Genomic DNA, 16,339 nt, shown 5'->3' with positions numbered 1-16,339 from the left:
AAGGGATAGTTTAAAGGCAGGTATTATATCAGAGTTCTATCACTCACTGATGTTGCATATATCTGAGGGATCTCATGACAGACTTAAAGCTTGGAAGGACGATTTACAGTTAGAGTTATCTGAGGAAGAGTGGCAAACAGCATACAAACTGGCCCATACCAGCTCTATGAACACTGCGCTTAAAATGATCCAATTCAAATGGTTAATGCGGGTTGATATAACACCAGTGGACCTCAACAGATATAATAGGGAAATATCTGATGTATGTCCAAAGTGTACAGGGGATAGAGGAACTTGGATTCATTGTGTGTGGTACTGTAGGAGTATTATATTGTTTTGGAAAGAGGTAAAAGATGCAATTGAGAAAATTATTTCCAAACAAATAATTATGGATCCGAAGCTGTTTGTGTTTGGACAATGCCCAAAAAAACATAATTATACTAAAAACGAACAAACTTTTATAAACTTAGGTCTGCTCAATGCAAAAAGATGTATATCACTTTTCTGGGGGAAGACCCATAGACCGACTATAAACCTGTGGTTGCAGCAGATGACATCCACCCTCCCTCTGGAAAAGATTACATATGTATTAAAGGGTAAACAGAATCTGTTTGAATTCATATGGAATCCCTTTATTAGGTATGTCCAACATCTGAACTTCTTGGAGGACGGCGCAAATGACTGAAGATTATGTTCACTGCAGTTCTCAAAGACAATTCTATTGGAGGACATACACTGCTGAAGTAAATATCTCAGTATATGGATGAGGTGTAGATTATGCGATGGGTTACATTGGAACTAAGAATGTGAGAGACATTTTGTTGTTCTTGTTTTGTGTTGTGTATTTCATAATGACTTGAATCAAACTTCTATTATTACTGGCATTCTTTGTTAAATGTTCAAACGGTTTGTCTTAACTGTAAAATTCCAATAAAGATACTTGGGTAAAAAAAAAAAAAAAATCATTTTTGTAAAAGTTATTTACTCCAGTTTGAAGTGTGCTTGATAAATAAATTTGAGCTGACTTGGGTTTCAAAATATTTTCCAATGCTTACACTTTGCTTACACTAGCTAGCCAGTAGGTGGCTTTCTGTGGGTCAACATTCAAGTCCAATAAATGTTTGTGTTTCTTCCAGGCTGTGATGAGACGGAGAGACAACATCCAGGCTGAGTTCGAAGCAAAGAATGAGGCCCTGGCCTCAAGAACAACTGACAAAGAAATGGTAAGCATGATTTACATTCCCCTCTCTGTTCATCATACACACATCAACATGATAGCTCTCCTATGTTGTACTTCTCTGCAGTTAGATTTCATAAAGAAAAAAATGGAGTGAGCTCTCCCCCTCTGGACCAACCCCGGTCCATATTATGGAGGGACAAGAGCTCCCACAGAGGATTATCTCAGTAAGCCTGGCTGCCACTCATTTGTCCAGTAGGAAATGGAGCTGCTGATGTGCTGTAACACAGTAACAGTCACTACCAAGGCTATAGCTGAGCCGTTTCCACCGGTCTGCATGCTCAGCTTGTACTTGTGTAGACGTGCAGGTGTGTCTCTCCTCTCTGACAGCGAACATTAAATCCATCTGCTAGATTTTAATTAGAAGTTCAGTGTGAGACCCTGCCGCCCACACCTCAGCCCACAGGTGTGTGTGGCTGCTGAGAGTGGTGCAGCTCTAATTCAGTCCTCAGGCTCCTAATGCATGTAAGCCAGTGTGGGCCTTCAGCTGATCCACTGTAATAAGAAGTGAAATGTCACTTGGACACCTTCAGTTATTGTTCCCTGGAGGATCTCAGTATAGATTGGATGAGCGTTCAGCTCATTTCTTACCTCATTCTGAATGAGGTTCTCTGCTTAGTCGTTGTTTGCTGGTTCAAAATCTTGTGATCAGGGGAATCTGGAATTCAGGCTTTTCTCTTTGGAACGACTTTTTTTCCAAGCAGACTGTAATTTGTAAACAAAGCCACAAAAGTGATGATCACTGCTCCTATTGGACAGATGGTCAGCAGGGGCAGGACAAAACACAAACATGAAAAAAACAAACATGGAAGTCCTGCTTGCTGCATTTCTTTTGTGCATGTTTGTGCTGTTATTACAACTTTAGTACCATTCTGAGTGTGTTGATAGATTCTGACCTGTACCTTCAGAGCCGCATAAAGACAGTTACAAAGTCAGTCTTCTATCACCTGAAGAACATTTCCAGGAGAAGAGGACTACTGTCTCGGCAACATCTAGAGAAACTCATCCATGCGCTTGTCTTTAGTCGCATTGATTACTGCAACAGTGTCTTCACAGGTCCGTCTAGAAAATCTGATCAGGTAATCCAGAATGCTGCTGCTGGAGTTCTCTCTAAAACCAGGAAGATAGAGCACATCACCCCAGATACAAAGTCTTTCCACTGAGAGAATAGACTTTAAAATACTGTTACGACCCAGCTCAGCCAGGGGGAAAGAGAAGTAACATTAAAGACACCTGGCTGTTAAAGGTTTAACAGTTTGAGATTTATTGTTTGGGTTTGACAAAATAAAAAGGTAAAAATTTTAATTAATAAAAATGTAGGGACTTACAACCAAAAACGTACTAAATAAAACAAAATACACAAAACAAGCAATGTTGTACCAAAGCACTTAACCAAACAAAAATGGACTTCAAGTCCAGGTTAAACAAAATTAAACAAAACAAACTACAAATCTCTAGCAGAGATGCAAAGAAAAATCTTGTCCACAGGGACAAGATTTAAGTTACAAAAGCTATCAAAGCTTACAAAAGCAAGCAAAAAGACGAGGCGAGTTTACAGCAGTCAGATACCCAACAAAGTGGCAAGCTGTCTCAACAAAGAATCAGCCGCGCCTTCTCCCAGGAAGTCTTGGGTTTTAAAAGAAGGAGGCCTCATCAGGGATTGGTGGAGGTAACAATTTTTGAGCCAATCGCTGTAGACCTCAGGGAGTGGCATAGGAAGACGGGGCTGCATCCAATTTCAAGTGGAGTCAATTTGATTAGAAGCTGGAAAACTGCAGATATACAGAAAAGGAAAAGAAAAACATACAAGGACACTGGCTGTAACAATACTGTTAGTTTATAAATCACTGAACAGCTTAGCACCACAATACACCACAAAACCGCAGGGTTTCCCCCAATGTCTTATAAGCCTGCTTTACTAGCCCCCCCTTCTCCCAGCAGGCTTTGTTTCGTTGCTTTTTTATGTTTCTTTTAATATCTCTTAATTTCTTTTCTTTCTTCTTTTTTTTTTTTTTGTAAGCCGGATTGCAAGCGTCTCTTGCTCTGAGCATTTCACTAGCGGAGAAGATTTATTCCTTAAGGATAGGTTTATAGTTTATGCACTGAAAGCCGGCAGCACGCAGACCAATAACACAGTTGACGCCTCTCCACGTTGCCTCGCGCGTTGGGGTTGCTTGACGAACTTTACCTCAGCGCATATTGCACGCACCTCCTTTCACTCAAACTGGACACAGGCTCACCTCCTATATGGATAATTTACATCAACTTCCTGTGAGGAATTATGTTTCTTTGGAGGACTTAAGGTAAGAGTTTAAAACCCACAGAAATAACTTGTAGTCACGAATTCAGAGGTGCGCATTGAGGGAGCGGTGAGAATGATTTATAATTGTGAACGAATAATTATGTGCGGCATTTACATCTCAACACGCTGCCCAGTAAGTGGCTCTGTGTCGGTCTACGCTGTAAAGTTTGTTTGTGTTCCCGGTTGGCCGGTGCGTTAGTGGTTATCAAAACAGCGCTAACCTCATCATGCAGGTTCAGCCTGGTGAGGAGCTTTCGCGCTCTCCTCGGAGTTATGCATCATGCTGGTTTTGTATTATTTTAGTATTATTTTTCCGGTTACACGATGCATCAAACTATATCAAATGTGTTGTCTTTTTAGTCACCTGTCAGTCAGAGTTAATGCAGGCCCAGCCTTGTGGATATCTGAAAATCTTGTCTCATTAACTCCAGCAACCAGAACAGTTTCTGTGACCCCTTATTAAAAACTCAGACATGAAACGGAAGAGCTCCTAAAGCCACATTAGCAGCATTAAATTAAATCTACTGTTGCACATCTCTGCGCAGTCCTGCGGATTTAGCGCGCATCATGCAGGGCCAGTCCATGGCTGTATGAGACATTGAGCAGAATTATACTTGGGGGCCCCTTTTGTTGCTAAAAACATAATCACCTCTAACAGCTTCTGTGTTGGATTTAGTGAAATCTGGGAGAGGGGGAGAAGTTTAATTGGCCAGCCTAAAAAGCAATCAGTTATAATTGCTGTTTACTAATTTGTATTTGTGAACAAATATAACCCCTTTTCCACTGGCTCTACTTCAGCAGAAAGGCTCTACTTCAGAGTGACCGCGTTTCCACCAGCTGTCTCGGCTCTGCAGCAGGGTGACGCCTCCTGGTGGTGGGGAGGTATAGCGCCCCGCCTCAAGGCACCGTGCTTCGTTACTATGTGACCTAACGCGAGTTCTTGTTTTTCTGAAACAAAAGAAGAAGAGAGAGCTGAGCTATTGTTTTATAGCCTGTGATTGTGATTTTTCTGAGACTTCAAGAAAATGCGCGGTGGGAGGAATGCTGCGATGTGGCCAGGAGGACAGCTGATCTCTGCTGTCCTTCCCACCTGAGGAAAGCAGGTGGCTTAAACGGTGCAGGTGAGCTAATGATGATTTTTGTATTAAACTACTATAAAACTTGTAATACAGTGCCGAATATGCGGCAATACAATATGATGTGTGATGTAAAACCTTATAATCAATATGCGAATGTGCGGTGTGTTGGCACCGCACATTCATAATATATTCCAATGTATTTTCAGATGTTGGCAAAATGCCGCTGCAGACCATCAGTGAGGTTCTTCCTTCAGCCTCTGAGTTGTAGGATGTCTCATCAGTGTTCGTCTTCCTGCCAGTCGGTGTTTACCTTCAGGATGTCCAGACCTTCACCTTTCTGGAGCAGGGATCTCATGAGCTCAGTGTGCTGATGAAACATTTCTAATTTTAAAAAATGTGTCTGATGTTCTTACAGAGTTGAAGTGCATTCACAATCTGTTGTTTTTAACTTCTCAATACGTTTAAATATGATTCATCTGATGTTCAAGTTATACTGAGAACAAATAAAGCTTTATTCCTTCTAATATGACTGGTTCTACTTTTAATCAAACCTTCCATGTTTTCACATTTGGTCACTTTAAAGTTTAAACTCAGTCTTGTTTATCACTAATTAAGGTTACAGATTTTGGACACATTTTCTCACTTTCTTGCATTGAAGATTCTCCAGGAAGACAGATAAACAGTGAGTGAATAGGACGATGTTGTATAAAATAGAAATTAACAAACATGATTTGTATTTTGGGTTCTTGTTAATAGCAACCCTGATGACGTCAAAATGTTTGGTTTGCTGTATAATATATTCATGTTTGGATACCTTCATTGGTAATCTTCAATGTTAAGTGTCAATTAAATATTTATATAATACTCTCCATGGAGCTCTTCTTTGCCTATTTATGTTAGAAGTAGAAAAAAATAGTCAGCAATGTCAGAGAATCAGTTGATGTTGGTATTAACYATGAAGCTGTTTTAAGTGTGGACTTAAGGAGACAAACTACCTTAAAATCTTTCCATCCATGATCTGAACACGCTGATCCTTACAGGGTGGTGAGGGGGGCTGGTGGTGCCCACCAAAGGCAGGGTTAGTGGACAGGTCACCAGTCCATCACAGGGCCCTGAAAGCCAACTACAAATAAAATGTATGAAAGAGAAATGTTAGATTAACAAAGAGAAAAGTTATTTCCAGTTATCGTTAAATCAAATCATGTTTACTTGGTGTTGATAACACACCAGTTTTAGCTCCTCATTAAAGCAAAACAAAAACAAACTTACTCATGAAGACAATGTGAAGGTTCATCCTCACAGCTGGTTGGTGATCTGGTGGAGCCAGAGCTTCTTCTGAGTCAGAAAAGCCTTCAGGTTTTCTAACACCTAATTTTTCTGGCTTCCTCTTTCATCTTCATTTGCTTAGTTAGACTGCAAACATATGTTGAAGATAAAATCATTGATGAACGAGTTATGAGAACAACCACACAATATCAAAGTCTCTCTGTCTTTTGGAGCTTAATTAAAACCAGGTTAAGTTTATGAATAAAAGTATAAGTCGCAACAAACAGCCTCCATGCAGTTATAACATGAAGCTGAATGATTGTTACAATAATAATCATACAAGTCAAAATAAAATTGATAAAATAATTATTTATGAAACCAATGTAAGTTATATATCTTTACTGCACTGTTTATAATTAAATGAAGATAATTAATAAGCAAACTTACCACTAGCTAGCAAACTTACCAATCCATTTTCAACACTTGAAAATGGATTGGGTACTTTCTTAAAAATTACATCATGATTATCATTATTTTTATTGTATGCAATTTTAATAAATAGTAAAAGATTATTAGGGGACTTAAAAATTCATACTTTTTAGGTACTTAAAAAGTATGCCTACATATTACATTAAACACACTTTAAAGGTGCCTAAAAGACATACTTTTGCATATGTATCAATGTTTTATTTTGTAATCAGGTTGCTGCGTGTTGCAGACTTCTGCCCAGGTCCCTCTTGAAAATGAGATCTGGATCTCAATGGGGTTCACCTGGTTAAATAAAGAAAATTAAAATAGGTATACTTTATTAGCCTAAAATTTACACTGACATGTAATTTAAAACATACTGAAATTAATAATCTAAAGTAGTGTTAAGTAAATTTAAAAAAATTCTATTTTGAGCATATATTTTAAAATATACATAAAATATATTTTAAATATACTTGAGAAAGTGTATATTTACACTTGGGCAAATATATATTTTACACTTGGGCAAAAGTATATAAAAGTATACTTTTGTATAAAGTATACTTTTATTTAATATATTAAAATTTTATTTTGGTACAATTAATGATGTTTAAGTGTGTTTAAAGTTCTAATTTTGAAATTGGTACAAGTATACTTTTAGTACACTTCAGATATACTTGTAGGTAGTACACTTAATACTTAGTATACTTAAAGTGTACTTTCACAAATTCAAGTATGTTTGAAATATACTAAAGTATACTTTATTTCACCTGGGTGCCATCTCTGCTGGTAGCTGCTTCCTCCTGAAGGAGATCCAGTTCTGATGGTTCTCATCGTTCACTATATTAGCCATGTTCTTCTGTTCCCTGCAAATAATCAGATGTTTTAGCTTATAGCACATAAATGTAGATAAATAGCAATTATTGATGTGGAAGTTACAAAGGAATGATTTAAAACAGACAAGTTACTTTATACAAACACTTTTTTTTACCATCCAGACATAAACGATTATAAATAACTGGAATAGTGGTGTAAATAAAAGACAAAACGTAATTACTTGTAAGTTTTAGAGCTATGCAGACATACAGCCATGGATAAATACCACTGTCTTTTTCTTCAGGTTTATTGTTCATTTTTATGTCCTCTACAATTAATAGTTCATAACCATTTAATTATAAAACTGATATCTAGCCATTTTACAATAATAGAATATCATATAACATATTTTATCATCTCACAACGGGGGAAACTCCGGTGCAACAACAGCAAAATGAGAAACAATCAAAGTACGTAGATTCACGCAAAGATTAAACATAAACAAAAGAAGGGCTACATCCTGTACAATATTGACAATCATTTATAACTGAGGGATGTGTAACTGAGTATCTTCAGAAGATGTTGTGTTTGAGCAATAAAAATACAGCAGACTTCTTGTTTCAAATGTCTTTCATGACTGTATGTAGGCAACCTTAAATAAAGTAAAAACCAGACAGATATATCTACAAACTGCTCACCTGGCTGCCGGAGAGCAGCAGCGGCGTTAGCTGCATCTTAGCTGCTTCGTTAGCCGCTATCGGGCTCCGAAGTGGCTAACGAGGCTTTCCATTCTCTCCGCTACATTGACAAAAATGACTCATTCCTCACGGCTCCATCGAGCTGCCGCTGATTATTGAAATCTGATGCAAAGAGAAGCCAACATCTTTGTTCATCGCTTATTTGTATTTTCCATCACTTTCGAGTTGCAGCGAGTTTGAAACGTTGTGCCTTCGTTTTTCTTCTCACCTGCCCTACAGGGCCGGCCATGGGGGTAAGGTGTTCTGACTATCTGTCATACCTTGTAAATCCAGCATACCTTGTAGTAATGCGCATGCAGTGGCGCAAAAAGTGGGCATTCAGCACATGCAACGCATAAGGGCGCTGCACCAGAGGGGGCGTCTAAACCCCGTCTCGAGGGGCGGCGCGCTGCTGATATGTTCGCAACCACATGAGCGCCCTTACGCTCCTTCACCTCACGCCCATAACGGGCTAAATGTAGCGAGTTTTACCTTTCACGTACCTTCATGTCGGGGGAGTAGAGCGAGCGTATGTTGTGTACGCATCATCCACCTGAGAAATGTAGCGCTTGTACTCCCTCACTTTCACGTAATTTCCTTCGGGTGGGGAGCTGATTTATGTGTTCGCATCCACCTGAATATGTAGTTGCAACCCTGTGCGCATGTGCACATCAATATTACGTTTCTTATAAATCTGTCATACCTTTAGAAGTTTCATTTTGTGTGTTTTATTTCTCAGTAGTTTATGCTACATAAAAATAATAAGAAAAATCTAGTTATTTCCATGCAGTGTCCAGAAAGGGGTGTTGTTCTGCTTGTTGCCTAACACAGCTTCGGTCAGCATCCAGCGTTATTCATGTGCTTTTTTTAGGACATATTCCATGCAGTTTTCTAAAGGAGTATTAAAATATTACAAAGGTAGATTAGCTATAGGGACAAAATATCCCGCGGGAGACCAAATTTGTAGTCAAACAGTATTTGTACTGTAGTAATAGTGACTAAACGGGACTAAAGTCTTGTTTACAGTATGGTAACAATATTTTAAACAGCAAAAGTCATTTATGTTAATGTTTGAGTAACATAGCAGCTTAATTAAATACAATTTACCGTAAACGTCTGAGAAATAAAACACACAAAATGAAACTTCTACAGGTATGAAGGATGTTGGGTAAAACTAATCATTGTAACTAATCATTGTTTTATCATTTTATTTGAGTGTTTTATCTACATGTGTTCAGTTACCTCTGACCAGTCATTCTTAAGGTTCTTTCTTTATCTATAATGTAATTTCCTACTCAAGGGGTCCATCTGTTTTGTTATCTCAGCATTATTCTACTGAAGAAGGTCATCAAAATAAAAGCCAATTCCAAGCAGAGTTGAGCAGAGCTCACCAATCTTTGATCCTGAGCGGGTTGAGGTTGTGGTTCTCTCCCTTTGCAAAGGAAGTCATAAAAACCTCATTGGTCTTGTGTCTGGTTCTTTATAAGTCTTGAGCTAATTATAAAAACCCCAACAAAGGATTTATAAGAAATCTGCTGAGTAAGCAGTATGTGACATAACATTGATGTGCGCATGCGCATTACCATAATGTATGCTGGATTTACAGGTATGACAGATAGTCAGAACACCAGCCCTGCTTTTGTGGGTGACGCAAGCTTCGCTGCTGTTCGATGATTGGCAGTCCCGAAAAAAAGCCGGTGGAAACGCTCTGAAAGCGAGCCGAGGCGGTGGAAAAAGGGCACTAGAGCTCAAACTCAAAGATTAAACTGGCAGCATCAGATTGCTGCTGTGGTAACAAAACAATCTAATTATGAATATTGTTCTTTGAACTTTTACAAAGTAAACTTGCCAACAATTTAAAATATTTTAATTTATGTATGCTGAAACCATTAAATCAAATTTAGCAGCATTGATAATCTAAATAAACAAATGTTACATTTACATATCTGTGGTCTGTGTTAAAATATTAGCCTTTATGGGACCCCTGCAACCCCATAAAGGCTTCAGGGGCATATCAGAAGCTGCTGACTTAATTTGGATTAAACAGAAGTGCAAATAATTGATATTCATTTTAATTGTATTTTTTGATTTGTTGTATTAAAGACTAGATGTGGGTTTAAATAGCATTTCACTAGTGATGTTTTACCAGAACATATAATTACCCAGTAATATTTTTACATGTCCTGTTAACTTAACATCTTTTTATACAAAAACATGCTGGACTGACTTGTCACCCCAACCACTTAGCAAAATTTCTGGGGGAAACCCTGAATGGTGTCTGTAAATGCTGCTGCAGCTGAATGAACAGCAAAAGAATGTCGGGTATAAGTTCAGTCCAACCAGTAAATGCAGTGGCAATGGTAGCAACACTGAAGGACTCATCTTCATCCTAATGGAATGCAAATTTGCCTCATGAAGTACAAAAAGATGTATATTTCCTGTAGTTGGTTTGGATCAAGGCCGGTCTGTATTTTCACAGACCTTACCAAACTCCGCCCAGAAACGCCCCTCAAAAGTCTCACGTGACTGCATGTCTCACAAACAAAGCCTCGCGGTGCTTAGTTTCTATGTGTAATTTCATTTCGACTGACTCTCTGCAGAGTATAGCATTTAGCTGTGACGCGCACAATCTTGGAGGCATCGCGCGTTTCTGGGCGGAGCTTGGTAAGGTCCGTTGGTAAGGTCCGTTGTCACCAAAGGTGAAATGCACAAGAGTTGGTTTAGAAGTTGGCCAAGTCCACCTCAAGAAGTGGGTCCGGGTATTTGGTCTGCACTGGGATTCACTTGAGTGTTTTCACCCCTGGGGGAAACCAACTTTGGTCCGTTTAAAGCAGTGGTCCCCAAACTACGGCCCGCGGGCCGGATCCGGCCCGCCTCCACATTTGGTCCGGCCTCCTGAACAATACCAAAGAGCATTTAGATTTTTTTTCATATACCGTATTTTCCGGACTATAAGCCGCTACTTTTTTACTAAACTTTGAACCTTGCGGCTTATATGTGGATTTTTCTTCAACCACCAGGGGGCTCTTTAGCAGGAAGTGAATCATTGGAAGTCAAAATTAGAAATAAAAGAAGAAAGCGCCCAATAAAACGAAATTAGGTTTTAATAGGGAATTGAAATTTGAGAATGTAGTTTATCAGTTAAATAGCATTGAGGGGAAAAAGAAGATTTTTCATTTTTTTAAAATAATACTGGGATCATTATGAGAATTTGAGGTATAGATATTAGGATCTAATAGATGGCAGTAATGCAACAATAATGGATGCAAGCTGCTGTTGAATTCTAAAGAGGAAGAAGAAATGGCCCATTTTCATTTAGCACATGCTAGTAGCAGACACGTAGGATCAGCACTTTTACTGTTACAGTTACCGTTCGGAAACTTCTGTAATCAGTTCAGTTAAATCTAAACTTGGCAACTTTTTCTTTTTCAACCCTAAATGTGATATTCAATTGAGCTGTTATGACTCAAATGTTGGGTGTCTGCCCCCCTGTGCTGCTGCTGCATTCATAATGATGCAGCTTATAGCCTACAGAGATATCTGCAGCTTATAGCCCGGTGCGGCTTATAGTCCGGAAAATATGGTATTTATTTAATAAATTGTGTTATTTCCTGGATTTTTTTCTGTGAAGAACCCAGAGAGGGCTATTTGATTGTGCTTTCTGGAAAATAATACATTTTTACATTTAGGCACTCCTGCAGTTGTCACACTTCTTCTGCTACAAACTGACTCCGGCTCCCCACCAGAGAAGGGAAAAGTTATGTGGCCCTCACAGGAAAAGTTTGGGGACCCCTGGTTTAAAGTGTACCAGATCAGTGTGAAGTACCAGATTTCTCTGAACTCTCGGGCTGATTAGTGTAATCCAGATTCAGCTTTGGTTCCTCAAACTCATCAGTGATGAGGTTTTTCTGTGTGTGGCAGCTGCAGGAGGAGGTGGATGACCTGGCAGACCGAGTGGAACAGGCCAACAATGCTTTACGGGGAGACTGGTCCCGCTGGAGGACCAGCATGAGAGCTGACCTCAAATCTGCTTTCATCTCCACCGCTGCCAAGAACGTCGATTATTATGAGAAGGTGAGTTTGACTTACTGCCCTTCATCGCTTTATGCCGTTTGTCTTCAGACCTCAAGAACTTTGACTAGCTGGTTCTTTAGAGCAGCTCTGTTACCTCAGAGGTGTTGAAGAAGAATCAGTGGTTTTTAAAGGAAGTAATTGTTAAAATCATGTGCACATGTTGATTGGTAAAACAAGCTGTTTGTTTAGCATTCATCTTCTCTAGGTAAACAGGCATTTCTCCTGGAAGTAGTCTGCTGCTGAGAAAAGATTTGAAATGGCGGAGTAAAAGAAAAATATAGTCCAGGGTTGTGTTTGTATGATCTTCAGCTGTTTGCGTGTGTGTGTTGGATACATTGTGAGTGCGTGTGTAGGTGTGCATGTGTGTGGGCGTGCGTATGTGAATTTGGCAACACCTATTCCCCGATCGGACAGGGAGGAACTAAACAGTATGCCAGACACAGCAGTCAACAGTACAGCATGCAAAATATACAGCAATAAATTAGATGCAGTACTGATCATTTCTTGCTATGTTTTCAGTGACAAAAACTGCCAGCAGAGGGCAGCAGCTCACTTTAATGCTTCCCCCTCAGGTTCACTTCCTCTCTGCTAAAAAAAAACACTAAATGTGATCTGAGGTGACTGTCACTCTGAGCATCTGAGTTAAAGATGTTTTCCTTTCCAGAGAAATCCTTTGAAAGATAAAATATTGCTAAGTGAAAGCTAAGGTAGAGGACTGTAGTATGTACTTTTTATGAAAATTTATATCTACAAGGTTTCAGACCTGAATGACAGGCTTGATTCCAGCTGTCATTAGGAAGAGTTCAGCAGTTCAAAAACACATTTTATTAATACCTTCAATATTCCAAACATCAGCAGCAATAGCTTGCTTTTGTTCTTATCTCACCCTTTAAAATTCTAATATCCATAAAGACACCACGTTGAAGTTCTTCATTAGTTCTAGTGTGTTTAACGGAGTTAAGTGATGGCACTTAGAAGGATGGGGGAAGGTTGGAACTAAAGCCCAATCTCTAATCCCACCTTTGGATTTACCACTTAGTTCCACTTCTTTATTTTACATGGATTACACTCTGCCTTGTTGTTCAACAGCTAATGAAGTGTTTCTCAATTCCGGTCCTCAGGCCCCCCTGCCCTGCATCTTTTAGGTGTTCCCCTTCTGCTACACATATGGATTGAATCTGTGGGTGATTAACAGGTTTCTGCAGTACTTGATGGTCATGCAATCATCTGAATCAGCTGTTCTGGAATAGAGGCACATCTAAAACATGCAGAGCAGGGGGGCCTGAGGACTGGAATTGAGAAGCACTGAGTCACCTGGACCTCTTCAGAAAGAGATAATGAGTAGAGAGGACAACTCCATGATCACAAGTGAAGGGTCAACTAATCAAGGCATAAAGGAAGCACTTGGGTGAAGCTTGGTCAAGAACTTAAGCAGCAGAATAATAACCTGAAATATTGTTTGTGCTGACTGAATAGGAAAATCAAAATATGACTTCACCGAAAAGACTTTGAGTAATGACCAGTGAATATCTTGCATGCAGCTGGCCAGTCAGAAAGGAGCAGAGACCAAAGCAGAGTAAGAAAACCTTTAAGTAACTCTGGAGCCATTCATCTGCCGTGTGTTCCTGCAGCACTGCTGTAAAAACCACAGGTTTACTGTTTTACAGTCGGTAAACATGTAAATAAATATACAGTGGAGGAAATAAAATTATTTTTATTTAAATGTTACTTAATTTTCTAGATTTACTTTTTGATAGTCTGCCTCTCACTGTCAAAATATAACTTTAATGTGTGGTCTGTGAATGATTTAATGTTGTGGACCTGAGAGATATGACCGTGAAGTATCTATTAAGAGACTGGTATCTGGAAGGGTTTTTAATTCCGTCTAGGTAAGGAGGCAACATAAGAACCACAGAGAAAAGGGTTCAGAATGTTGGAGTGAGTGAAAAAAAAAACTTCAGTGTTTCTGCTTGTCAAACAAATATTGATAACCATCAAAGATAACATGAGTAAATCCAAAAATCTGTTTTCAAATGATGATTTCATATATCCAAACCACCCAGGCTCTCCATGTCAAGATCAAGAATCAAAGAGTCCCTTCAACTGTACCTTCCTGACTGCATGAAATGGACTAACACAGTGGTCCCCAAACTCCGGCCCGCATGCCAGATCTGGCCCGCCTCCACATTTGGTCCGGCCCCCTGAACAATACCAGAGAGCATTTAGATTTTTTTTCATATGCCGTATTTTCCGGACTATAAGCCGCTACTTTCTTCCTAAGCTTGGAACCATGCAGTTTATAGCCCGGTGTGGCTTATATGTGGATTTTTCTTCAACCACCAGGGGGCTCTTTAGCAGGAAGTGAATCATTGGAAGTCAAAATTGGAAATAAAAAAAAGAAAGCACCCATTAAAACGGAATTGGGTTTTAATAGGGAATTGAAATTTGAGAATGTTGTTCAGTTATAGCATTGAGGGGAAAAAAGATTTTTCGTTTTTTTAAATAATACTGGGATCATTATGAGAATTTGAGGTATAGATATTAGGATCCAGTAGGTGGCAGTAGTGCAACAATAATGGATGCAAGATGCCGTTGAAATCTAAAGAGGAAGAAGAAAGCACCCATTTTCGTTTAGCACATGCTAGTAACAACACAAAGGATCAGTACTTTTACTGCTACAGTTACCGTTCGGAAACTACCGTAATCAGTTCAGTTAAATCTAAACTTGGCAACTTTTTCTACCGTAATGAATGTAATATTCAATTGACCTGTTATGACTCAAATGTTGGGTGTCCGCCCCTCTCTGATGCTGCTGCATCGCCGTGGAAAACCTGAATCAGCAGAGATATCTGAGGCTTATAGTCCAGAAAATACGTCATAAATAGTGTTATTTCGTGGATTTTTTCTGTGAAGAACCCGGAGAGGGTTATTTGATTGTGCTTTCTGGAAAACAATACATTTTTACATTTAGGCACTTCTGCAATTGTCACACTTTTTCGGTTACAAACTGACTCCGGCCCCCCACCAGAGAAGAGAAAAGTTATGTGGCCCTCACAGGAAAACGTTTGGGCACCCCTGGACTAAAAGATCTCAGAAACCAGCGTGTCAATCCCCAATCTGTAGAATATCACATGAAAAAGAAAGTCTCTGACATCCATCAGTCTGGAAAGGGTTACAAAGAACAACACTGAGAACCTGCAAGTCTATCCCTGAATGGCTCATAAAAACTAAATTGAAGATTTTGGAGTGGTCTAATCAAACTCTGGACTTAAATGTGATTGAGAGGTTGTAGGGTGAAACATTGAACAGGCCTTTCCAGCAATTCTCCTATAAAGAGTGGCTCCAAATTCCTCCTCTTTTAGTACGCATTTTGTCTGCATGGGCTGAAACTTAGTTGCCAAAAATGACTTGAGAAAATATTAGAGAAATGTATTTGTTTAACAAAGACTGTGGAACTGATATGTTGGAGGGGTTTTTTTTGTTTGTTTTTTGTTTTACAGTTTTTGAATTTATTCTAGCACTTCAAAATCAGCCCGTCATGGCTTCAGCTGTGAAATGTAGTTGGCGGTTAAATCCCTCATCACACTGCTGAGTGACAGAGTTGCTAACATACTTGGACATCTGCTCCCAGTGAGGACTTAGTTGACCCAACCACATTGCTTTGTTGTTTCCTCCATGATTTTTGAAGAAAATTCTCCTGCATGTCCCGTTTTACCTCATTAGATCTGGAAGAATTTCTTAAAGCTCATCTCTGCTCCATTTTTCTTTGTGTTCCAGTAACAAGCAGATGCTCTGATCCCTTAAACCTCTTCAAATTTTTTCATGTTCCCACCTCAAACATCAAGGCATTTTATCGTGGTTTTATGGGACAGGCCAATATAAAATCGTACAGAATTTTAAAGTGAAAAGAAGATGATACATTATTTTTTATATTTTGTACATCTCTACGAGTGTTCAGCATCAACATCTTAATCTGTTTGCTTTTTCATCTCTGAAAAACTGCTTGAGCTTTTTGCTTCTCCAGCATGATACTGCCATCACTCTGTTTGACTAGTGTTTTGCTTGTAGGTCTAAAAGTTCATGTTGACTGCCATCTGACCAATGTGCCCTCCCCCTCATGTCTCTTTCATAGCTTGTCTCAATCAGAAATCAGAAATGTGGACTTCTTTAGCCTTTATTTCAGCAGTGCCTTTTTTTGCCACTCTTTTATAAAGGCCGGATTTGTGAAGTGAACGATCTCTGCAGCTCCTCCAGAGTCACCATGGGCCTCTTGGCTGCTTCTCTCTTGTCAGACTAAGTGGATGTCCAGGTTTTGGTGGGTCTACAGGCATAGGCGCTGGAATAGGGGGGACAGGGGGCC

At 39.3% G+C, this 16,339-nt stretch overlaps 2 protein-coding genes and 1 long non-coding RNA gene across 3 annotated transcripts in view; 2 read left to right on the top strand and 1 right to left on the bottom strand.

Moving 5' to 3' along the window:
• The window catches only part of snx7 (sorting nexin 7), a 49,629-nt gene extending 37,527 nt beyond the window's left edge, over nt 1-12,102 (top strand). The window contains exons 7-8 of the mRNA XM_008438530.2: nt 1,137-1,223; nt 11,827-12,102. Of these exons, the coding sequence (XP_008436752.1) occupies nt 1,137-1,223; nt 11,827-12,087 (348 nt within the window). The 3' untranslated portion in view covers nt 12,088-12,102. The remainder of the gene's footprint in view (nt 1-1,136; nt 1,224-11,826) is intronic.
• Nucleotides 4,486-5,485, top strand: LOC103482401 (uncharacterized). Its single transcript, XR_536460.2, has 2 exons — nt 4,486-4,660; nt 4,825-5,485. It is a non-coding gene; the product is annotated as an uncharacterized LOC103482401 (long non-coding RNA).
• Nucleotides 5,731-16,339, bottom strand: part of LOC103482400 (phospholipid phosphatase-related protein type 5) — a 124,940-nt gene continuing 114,331 nt past the window's right edge. Inside the window, exons 12-14 of the mRNA XM_017301829.1 lie at nt 7,123-7,218; nt 5,888-6,031; nt 5,731-5,741 (exon numbers count right to left, since the gene is read on the bottom strand). The gene's annotated coding sequence lies outside the window, so the exon portion shown is untranslated. The remainder of the gene's footprint in view (nt 5,742-5,887; nt 6,032-7,122; nt 7,219-16,339) is intronic.

This window comes from Poecilia reticulata, linkage group LG20 (assembly GCF_000633615.1).
Source record: "Poecilia reticulata strain Guanapo linkage group LG20, Guppy_female_1.0+MT, whole genome shotgun sequence".
Classification (NCBI taxonomy): Eukaryota; Metazoa; Chordata; class Actinopteri; order Cyprinodontiformes; family Poeciliidae; genus Poecilia; species Poecilia reticulata.
The sequence above is the reverse complement of the archived record's forward strand: the minus strand, read 5'-3'. Positions and strand labels throughout refer to the sequence as shown.